The sequence below is a fragment of the Fundulus heteroclitus genome, unplaced genomic scaffold, assembly GCF_011125445.2.
Source record: "Fundulus heteroclitus isolate FHET01 unplaced genomic scaffold, MU-UCD_Fhet_4.1 scaffold_218, whole genome shotgun sequence".
Lineage (NCBI taxonomy): Eukaryota > Metazoa > Chordata > Actinopteri > Cyprinodontiformes > Fundulidae > Fundulus > Fundulus heteroclitus.
The window spans coordinates 265,166-276,214 of NW_023396630.1; the positions used below are offsets into that span (position 1 = coordinate 265,166).

The 11,049-nt window shown below is 38.3% G+C and overlaps 1 protein-coding gene across 1 annotated transcript in view; it reads right to left on the minus strand.

Moving 5' to 3' along the window:
* The window catches only part of LOC118559085 (arginyl-tRNA--protein transferase 1-like), a gene marked incomplete at its 5' end in the record, with an annotated part of 36,049 nt that extends 25,501 nt beyond the window's left edge, over positions 1-10,548 (minus strand). Inside the window, one exon of the mRNA XM_036129790.1 lies at positions 10,425-10,548. Within this exon, the coding sequence (XP_035985683.1) occupies positions 10,425-10,548 (124 nt within the window). The remainder of the gene's footprint in view (positions 1-10,424) is intronic.
* Positions 10,549-11,049: the final 501 nt, after the last annotated feature.

The following is an 11,049-nucleotide window of genomic DNA, read 5'->3' on the forward strand; positions in this document are numbered from 1 at the left end:
GATTTTTCCGACATGGTAACTCTTGTCGGTGTGCTCCACAAAATTGGCCTTTATGGAAAAGTGGCAAGAAGAAAGCCATCTTTTTTTTTTTTAGAAAGTCCCAGGAAATAACACATGAAACATGGTGGTGGCAGAATCATGCTGGGGGGATGCTCACATTCAGCAGAAGCAGGGAAGCTGGTCAGAGTTAATAGGAAGATCAATGGAGCGTAAAACAGGGCGGTCCTGGAAGAAAATCTGTTAGATGCTGAAAAAGACGCCAGACTGAGGTGGAGCTTCACCTTCCAACCGGCAGCCAGAGCGGCGACGGACCGGATTAGATGTAAGCGTGATGTGCCCAGTCAAGGTCATCAACCACAACTAACTAGGAATCCGTGGAAAGATTCGTAAACTGATGCGCAAGGATTACAGAGACTGTCTTCCCTCAATGTGACTCCGTTATTTTTGCAAAGACGGGTTTTTCAATTTAAAAGAGCCAATCTGGCAGGGAGATCCTCCTAAAGACTTTTAGCTGTGGCTACAGATGCTTATGCAGAACTGACTCAAGGAGGCTAAATACAAATGCAAGTTACACGTATAAGAGTCTTTATTTGTAAATAAAATTTAAAAGCATTGATAATTTTCCCTCCAGTTTAGGAATATGCACTACTTAGCCAGGGTTCCTACAGCATAAGGCAAGTTAAATTCAAGACTTTTTAAGACTTTTTAATGCCACTTGAAATAAAAAGTTAAGACCAAATTCACGATAAACAAGAAAAACCTGGTTGCGACAACTTTACCCAAATGTTTATTTTAACATAAACCATTACTTTCTGGCCCAGTAGACATGTTTAAAATTTTGAAAAACATTTCATATAGGAAGAAAGCTAAAAAACACAAATTACAGATATATTTTTAACAACTACTGAACTGTTTTGTTCCCTACTAAAATAAACTATAAATCAGTTTTAAAAACCACAACATAACCAGTGCCAACTCTTTTTCCCAGTTATGGTCCAGTTTTTATTGGTTCCGCTATTGGGACGGAACCAATAATGGTTACATTGAGCCGTTCAGTATATTTAAAAAAATATAATTGTGTCAATTATTTTACTGCTTGGTAAGGATTACAAAAATAAAATCCTATTTATGACCTGGTAACAATTTTAAGACCTAAGAAAAACTGATTTAAGACATTTTAATGCCAATTAAGGCCTTAGTTTTATATTACAGAATTCAATGCCTTTTAAGACTTTTTAAGGATCCGCAGGAACCCTGTTAGCGGCAATCCAAGAAAGCTTAAACACAAAAAGACGTTGCTGTTTTTCAGGACCCTGCATAAACAGAAAAAGAGAGACGACTGCCATGATGAAACAAAAATAATCTAAGGGAAGAACGCCGCGTACCGTCAGGTGGTGGACACAGATAATGGCGTCTGAATGCCTCGATTCACTCAGTCACTCTCCATCTACCCAGATGTTGAACGAGTGACGCAGCGAATGTGAGGTCACACACGTACGCATGAAACGCCTCCCGTTGATGGCTCCTCTGAGTTGAAGCCCGGCGGAATCATGACAGATGTGCCTCAGAGCCTTTTAGCGTGCTCTTACCTGCCGCTGCCAATCCGAGCGGACAGAAAGGCGGTCTGAAAGCTCCTTCATTAAACACTTCTTATGGAGGACGACTCTTTTTTTTCCATCAGGAAAAGCTGCACGATCAGAGATTTAGGTAAAAGACGACGTTAAAGCTCAAGGAAAACCACAACGAAACATCTGTGCTACCAGTTTATCTGTGCATTTCCTACAAAGAAGAAAAAAAAATGTTTTTCTAGTACGCTCCTTATTTAGGAGGTGCTACACTGCAAAAAGGGAACTAAAAATAAGCAAAAAATTTCTTGAAATTAGTGTATTTTTCCTTGATTTGAGCAGGTAGATAAGACTATTTGCCAATGGAATGAGATTTTTGCTCTTAAAATAGGAACAATTCATCTCTAAAATAAGACAATTAGACATCCTGCACTTGAAATAAGACGACGGAGATGAATTGTTCCTATTTTAAGTGCAAAAATCTTATTCCATTGGCAAATAGTCTTATTTACCTGCTCTAATCAAGGAAAATTACAATGATTTCAAGAAAATTTCACTTACTTTTAGTTCTGTTTTTGCACTGTACGTCTTCTCTAATTTACGTCAAAAGCACAAGGTTTGTGCAGCAGGTGACAAGAAAAGCCTGCAGGCTGTCGCTGATTAAGACAAACATAAGCACCGCAGCGGTGGATGGAAACCACCGCCAGATTCTTTCACTTGTAACCTAATGCACTCTTCCACACGCTCCCTGACACCTGGATGGATTAATTTCGGGTCGTCTTTATTCACAGGCTCTGGCCGTGTGGAAAAGCGCTGGCTGGCTCCGGCAAACTGACCGGCTCTCTCACAGCGTTTGTTATTTGTGGGTAAGGAGGAGTCGGGCTGAAAGGGAACGGAGGTGCAGCTGCCGCGAAAACAGGTTCTTTAAAAGAGTCTGTACCGCCGGAAAACAAATACTCCTTTTCATCCTACCTCCTTTTCTCATTTGGCACACATTTTGTCACTTTTTCCCCCCCCCTGCTTTCATCTACCCTCTTCCTCCTTTTTTTTTTTTCAGCTATTTTACCAACTCCTCCTTTCTTTGTGCGCTCTGTGGAAAATTTTATGGTTTCCTGAGCTCAGAGCGAGACATTCTTTCACTGCACAATAATAACAAGAGTGAGAACCGCTTGACGTTACTGTTACTGTGCCTCACTTCAACAGGCCTCAAAACATTAAGATCGAGAGGAGGTCGTCAATGGAAGTGGTTGAAAACGCTTCATCTGTGCTCTTTAAAGTCTGCCAGGAACTGCGAGGATGTTGACCAAATAAGGAAACAGACACCTTCAAGGTCGTCAGAAATTTGCAGCTGCCCTTTGGAGAGAAATTTTACACTCAGTCAAGATGCAGATCTCTCATCTCTTTATCGAAGCAGAGCTGGCTTACAACGGTCCACGCAACACTTTCATTTCAAAATAAAGCTGATTTTTTTTTTTTTTTATAAAAGCTGCATTCATAGGTTTGCATCCAGAATTTACACTTAAGGATGTTTGATTTCCAATTTTCGTCCAGCCATGTTGAGGATTTCCAAAGTTTGAATGTGGCCCGCGGACCGTAAAACACCCAGGAGTGAGCTAGTGATTGAAAGTTGGACAAAACTGGGTGTTCCAGCAGGACAACGGTCCCAAAAACATGTCAGAACTACTTTTTACATAGAAAGATCAGGCCAACATTCAGCTTTTAGACAGCCCTGAATCCCTTAACTATGCTGAGAATGTATGGAATAGCCTAAAAAGCAGAGCAAACCAACAGATTTAAATAAACTACAGCAAATCTGTCTGTAAGACCAGTCCAATACTCAGCCAAATTATTATTATTATTATTATTATTAACAATACATCGATCCACATCGATTCAATGGTTAACAATCCAATTACGTCGATGCAAAATGAAAAATATCTTTCTATATCCTCATTCTTAAGATACGCCTTTATTTTTGAATGAGACTATAGAGAACAGGTGACCTATTGTTATTTTTACTTGTAAAGTGTAAAAATGCTTTTTTTGGTTCATATGCCTGATATCTGTAAGAGCTTAGAAATAAAATTGTCAAATGATATTCGGGTATTTGTGTGAGTTGATATTGATGTAAATAATAGTTTTGGATGGGTAGATAATATAGCATCGATCGGAAATGTTATGATCGACAAATATCGTATCCTTATCCAAAAAAAAAATCAATACAACATCATATCGTTATAAAGTTGGAGATTTACATGCCTACAAACTATGCCAGAACATTGTTAATGGCTGTAGTTGAGGTTTTAACCCAATATGAGTGGACAGGCGGGTCCAATTTACCAAAAATATAACCTACTGAAACCAATTCTTGATTTTAAATTTCACTGAAGACGTGCGATGTATTAAGATACTCCTTTATTGTCCCACAATAGGGACCTTTGGGGCGTGACAATGGCAAAGTCACAGATTTACACATTAAATCAGTGATAAAAAAACAGCTAATCTAAAGTTATTTCTAAAGCAGCATAGAATTAACTTATCAGCCCAGTTATTGATAATATAATAATATGGCAAACCCGGGGAGGGCAAAAACATGCATTGTCAAAAGCCCAAATCAAATACCACATTAATGACCATGATGAGCGCGTGACAAATTCAAAGTGACACTGTACACATGTTTAACAATAAGGGAAAAGTTTTAATGTAATTAAATAGAATTTTACAAAATAATAAAGTTGGCATTAGTTAGTGTTTTTTTAACGAGGAAAATAAATACTTGTGTGAATCAAAAAAGGCATATTGTGAATTAATATATTTAAATATTTTACCAAGCTGGCCTCAACTTTAAAACATCTTCAAGTGTCTAATGTCTAAAATCTAATAAATCTTGCACATGCAACAGGCTTTTTGTTCGTAAAGCCCAATAAAAAAGCTGTGCATAGATATCGTGCTTCATACTATTACCATAGTTGATGTGCATTTGACCACGATGTGCACACATTACATTCCAGACTATAAATGTCCTTCATAACATGGAAGGCTGAGATCATCACTCCTGAAAGTTTAGATCTTTTAGCCATCAGGCTTGTGCATATCCGCGGAAAGCCACCAGACTCAAACAAGTCATGAAATTCAAACAACTGTTGGCTTTAACACACGAGGAGCTTCGTGAGAAAGACAAGTGAACGAAGGCCCAAGACCTCTGCACTCATCCAGCCTCCCAACAGCTTCGCCTTCTGCTCTTCAGCTCAACATCAGAAAGCCGGGGAGGGCGAATGGACCGGGGGCAGAATGTCACGTCAAACTCTGAAGCGCCAGCCAAACCAGCAAGACTCTGTGGGACGTTCAGTCCCTGCGATGGGGACAAAGGCAAGAGTCTGACACCAGCCAGGCGTCCTCCCGGTTTCTGGCTGTACTTCAAGTCTACTGAGGACCCTTTAAGGCTTCTCTACAGGACCACGTCCTGCCGTTGGCAGCGCTTACAAGCTCGTCTCACATGGGGCCGTCACCCTCCGCATACAGAGCTGGCACTCCGCAGAAAGGATGGTCTTTCATGTGAACAGCTCAAGAATAACAATCAAAATTGAGATTTTTAACATTAAATTAAATGTATCTGCGATATAACGGATACAGTGGCATTAGTGACCGTAAAGATTGTAATTTAGCTTGAAATAACCCCGCCGTAGTAGCCGGGACTTTGTGCATTCAGAACTCTAAAAGCATTAAAAGTTGTCGGATGTTCTCATTATTTTCAAACAAGATGCTAAATTCTGATGACTAAACACCAATATATGCTCTTCAAGAACATAGAAATTTGTTTTCTCTCCCAGAGTTGCAAGGATAACCAGACCATTCTGTTCCTGCGGTCCCTGTTTGAGTTCCTGCAGCTTGTTTTGGACACATACTGTGGGCAGAAGCTGTTTCTTGTGTCGTGTCTTACAATTGTTTTATGCAAAGGTTGTGGTGGGGGGAGTATGGGGGCGTATGAGGTCTTCCCAGAAGTTTGATGCTTGAGTTCTTGTGAAGTATGAAATGTCCTGGCCAGAACAAACTCTGCTCTTCGCACCTTGAGTTAGAGACTATATTTCTCTGTTCTTAGGGAGAATGCAATGACCTTCACTTGCTTGGGAAAAGAGCAGCAAGTCCATTTAAAAGCGTTTCTAACCAGCCTTACTATGTGTCCCGATGAGAAAAATAGATCTACTAAACTAAAAATAAGTCAAAAAAAAAAATTCAAATGAGTTTATTTGCCCTTGATTTGAGCAGATAAATAAGATTATCGGCCAATAGAATAATATTTTTGCACTTAAAATAGCTCATCTCCTTCTTCTTTCGAGTGAAGTATATTCAATGATCATATTTTAGGGATAAAAAGACTCATTCCATTGGCAGATAATCTTAAGTGCCTGCTTAAATCAAGGAGAAATCTACTCATTTCAAGAACATTTTACTTACTTTTAGTTCACTTTTTGCAGTGTGTAATCAGTTTTGGTCGTTTTGGCCTCTGAGTCCATTGTTCTATCATGGCGGCTGACTAACTTCAACACCTTAACAGTAAATATTAGACTGCTTCACAATGATTGAATTTGTAGCAACAACTCAAACTCCTATATTCAAACCTACTTTGTTACATATAGTGTCTCATGATAAAGAGCAAGAACCTTCTGAAGGCTGAATGTGATGCTGCACAGCATCATGGACCTTGTGGTTTTGTTATAATATCTAGATTCTTCACACTGAGCTTGAACACACAATAAATATCGACCAACAATGCATCTAGGAATAACCAAGTAAGTTGATGGAAGTGATTCAAGGAAGTTTGTATGGGATGCCAATGATGCCAAAGTTAGTCATTGTGCTTTGAGCTTAGTGCAAAATCACTAAGGATTGGGGTTTCTTTCCATAAGTCATACCTAAAGTTGTTGGTCCATCCAAAAAATTAAAAAATAAATAAATATCTAAAAAAATAAAACAAAAAACAAACAGAAACAGACAAACAAACAGATGTCCCAGATAAATTGTATTCTTTGTCATTATTACTTATTCATCATTAGAACATTTTTCTCCAACATTTCAAATGGGGAAACCTGTTTACAGATTCTAATTTTCAATATACAAACTCCCTGTTTAAACTAATTACATCTGTATTCAGAGGTTTAACTAAATAAAATACATATTTATTAACCAACAGTAAATACACATTCTTTAAAACATAACTTGTAATCTGCGACACTTTATTTAAGTTTGTAAAAAAAGTGACTGCTTTGTTTGGTACCTAAACCACAACTAAATCTGATATCTTCTGTGTGTTTATCTTTAGATTCTGTTCCACCAACACAAATAACAAAATTATCATTTATGAACAAAAATGTTAGTTGTGCTGGATCTTAAAAAAAAATGTATATAAAGTTTACAGAAATTGAGATTTTTATTGTTTAGATAACAGAAAAAGGGATTAAAGTCTGGAAACTCAACATGTTTCGAAAACAAATCCAAAGCTGGAGAAAGGAAAGTCTTTATTCTTGAATATCAGCTCCGATTTAAGAATTTTTAGGACCTTGTAGAAACGCTGTGATTAGGATCTTAAGAAGATGGGCAGGTCATGGTGGAGGCATTTGAGAAAACCTTTAATTATTGTTCGCATGAACTACCACAACCTTTTTGAATGTTCTTTGTACCATTGGATGTCTCATTTAAGTACACTGCAAAAACGGAACTAGAAATAAGTAAAATGTTCTTAAAATGAGTGCATTTGTCCTTGATTTGAGCAGGTAAATAAGATGATTTCCCAATGGAATATGATTTTTGCACCTAAAATAGGAACAATATATCTCTATCATCTTATTTCAAGTGCAGGATGTCCAATTATCTTATTTTAGGGCTCAAAATACTCACTCCATTGGCAGATCATCTTATTTACCTGCTCAAATCAAGGATAAATACACTAACTTTAAGAACATTTTACTTATTTTTAGATTGTTTTTGCAGTGTAAAACATCCCAATCCAAATATTGTTTAAAACAATCTTCTTCCAGAAATACTTTAAGCATCAAAAATCGGCCACGACATCAAACAAGGATTCACAGGTAGGGGAACGGTGCTTGAATGGCTTGAGTGGTGCCCGCTAGGTTTCAAGTGCTTATAGCTTGGTCCCAACGCTTGGAAGCAAGCGTGAGATCCCAAATAAAACACCAACAAAACTCCCAAAAAAAACACCAAAGCAGTCTTAAAGAGCCAAACAATGCCACAGTATGTCTGTGCATTAATGAACTGAAAATATGCAAATCAGACAGAGGAGCAAAACAATGCGCATGTTGCTTGGGAGCATGTTTGAACAGGGGCGCTTTGCTGTGGGACTGCGAGGGTCCAAAGGTGGGAAACGGCCAACCTTCTCACCCTTGTTCTGTGTTTCCCTCCCCAAGGGTAAAATAGGAAGGAGGCTGTGAGCTAGACGCCGCAACGACAAACAGACAAGAAAGGATCTTGGGGGAGGGGGTAGTAAATGCCAGCATGAGAGGGTGAGGCGCTGTGGCAACAACGCAAGTTCTCAGAGAACCTTCTGCGATCCTGATACAACACACAGACGCAAGCAGGACACACTCGTGCGCATTCCTCGCACACACTGTCAAACTGAGAAATTGGGCAGAGCGCCGTGCAAACCAAGAGCCAGATTAAAAGATATGGCGGTTTGCCATAATCTTCAACAGTACATCAGTCTCCCATGGACAGGAACAATCTCTGGGAACATCTCACTGAGAAGCTGAGGGTGGTGTGAATGAACAAAAGAGAAGGGAATAAATGGGAAACCTCGGACAAACTGATGGACTTGAAAAGACTATTTTCTTTCACTGCTCTCCCTCCACTTATAGATTTTTTTAGCAGGCTTTAGTCTCAATACGAGCATGCTTGTAAATGTTTGATATGGGATAAGATAAGAAATCCATTATTGTCCCGCAATGGGGAAATTCGGCTGTGACAGTGGCAAGGACACACAATTATTAGCAGTGGGGGAAAAAAGAGGAGAAAAATAAACAAACTAGAGTTAGTTCTAAAGAAACTGCAAGAATAGAAGGTAAAAAAAAAAAAAAAATACCAGAGTGAATATTTCATAGTATTGTTATGGCATACTCTGGCAAAGATAAGATGAAATGTTCAAGTTTAACAGTGGAAAAACTTCAGGCTGTTTACAGAATATACAATAAAGATAAAATGCAATATGCATGATAGTGCAGCAGCATCTCGAAGTAGCTACGTTTGCCTTAGTATCTGGTAGACAGTGTAAACGATACATGATCGGATCAGGACCGGTGCCACCGTTAGTCTGATGTAAGCAGTTATTGAGTCTGTTGTGAGCAGCAGAGATTATAAACTCTGACAGGAGCCGGGAGGAACGACCTGCGGGATGCAGCGCCCTGGCACTGAAAGAGCTCTCCAGCTCTGCAGCAGCTCCATGCATGGGGTGCGTGCACCATAATTATTCAAGAGAAAAAGATCTATGCTCCACAACCAGAACTGTAAATGTACAAACATCTCAGGATGAAGCACCCGCGGGTTTTGCTGCAGAACTGTATCTGCATTAAGCAGCTTGATGTATTTCCCTACCTGGATCTCAATGTTTTGACTGTATAAAGCACAAACGGAAGATTTACTCATTTTGGGTCCAGTCTGGCAAAATCGTGCTTTGGTTTATCTCCCCATTGATGAAAACACAGTTTTAAATATCTGTTTTCTTAAAATTAGGTCAGTAAAACATTTAAATATACATAAAAAGGGGAAAGCTCCACAATAGATAAAGATGGCAGAAGCAGAGAAGAGACAAAAGCATAGAATGAGAATAAAACTTTAACTGCAATGTATTCATCATCTTAAAATATTTATGAGGGATTAAAAAATAAATTATAACTGGGTTTGGATCAGAGTCATTTAAGGATAGGCATTTTTAAATCCTGAATCCTAGTTTGGTACTTCGTTAAAACGAATGTTGTCAACTCTTATCCTGAGAGAAACAGATTGATGGTACTAAGAAGAGATTCTGCTGGACAACATTTTGTTTCTAAGGACATACATCCTTCAGCAGACTTGCATCTTCTTCCTGTCTACGATGTTTTCATCAGGGACAACAGGTGAAAAATAGCCTTTTGGCTAATTCTGGTGAATTTGCAGCATTGCTAATTAATGTACCGTGTCCCTGTCAAATAAATAAATTAAATTAAAATAAATTAAATCAGGAGCAGTCTACCTCTAGAATGCCTGTTTTATCATTACTTCTTGACAACTGGGCTAACAACATATCTCAGTGCCACTGCAGCTAATTATGTTTGGGTAAAACATACAGAAAAGTTGATTTGGACATGGCCACTTATAACTTCATCATTACTGCACACCCAAAGAAAATATTGCTTTCTGTCAACTTGATCTCATCTCAGGCTAGCCTGAAAAAAAAACAACTATTCCCAATGGTTTTAGTCACATGGTACTAAACTTTATTTTAAGCACTGGATGTTTCGTCATTTTCAAAATGTTCACTGTTGCTTGCGTTAAAAAGAGAAATTACAGCTTCACTGTTTTATTTTCAAGACGCAATAATTATATAAATGAGAAAAAGCAAGCTGAATTGTTATAAATGGCCTCATGCTCCCTGAATATGAACATCGGCTCTTGTTAAAATGCGGGTTTTAATAAAGAAGTGTATTAGCAAGAAAAGATTCACAGTTAGCACTGGACAAACACAAGAGGACAATAATGTAAAGGCATGTTTTTTGAGGGGTTACCACAGAATTAAACAAATGTGTTAGGGTAAGGGTGAGGTGAGGAGCTTTGAGCTTGTGAAAACATAGTGTACATGTTGTTGTAAGGTACCTTATAACGCATCTTGGGGCAGGAGTGAATGTAAAAGCCCAGGTAGTAGTAGCACAGCTTGGGGGACTGTTTCTGCAGCTGCCTGGTGAAAGCAATCTCCCTGTAAGGGGCAAACGAAACAAAACTTTATGAAAACCTTTTGACAGGAAAAAGATGCATGTAGATTAATGTCACTTTATATTTAAAAAACGTGTTTTACTTTTTGGAACATTTAGTTTTCTGAATAAAATTACAACGGCCCACATATATCTATTAAAATTGCAGAAAAATGAAGAGGTGCACACCAAGGCGCCATTCTTGGTCCACTTCTTTTAGTTTTATAAGGCATAGTTTTATAAGATAAGATAAGATAAGATAAGGTGTTGCATCTGTTAAAAATCTATTGTTTGGAGCCCGTTAGTCCATGGTATGAACTGTCATGTCTTACATTAAATGTAAAAATAAAAAATAAAAACTAACAATTTGCTTTTCTGCATGGCCTCCTTTCTCTGCTTCACAATAATGATTTAAATCAAGTCTCAGAAGTAAAATATCTGTGGTATCTTGGGTTCCCATTCAAAACTTTACTAGCATATGAAGATGTTAGGCAGAGTTGCAAAAGCAGATTTACGCAAGTTTAGACTAA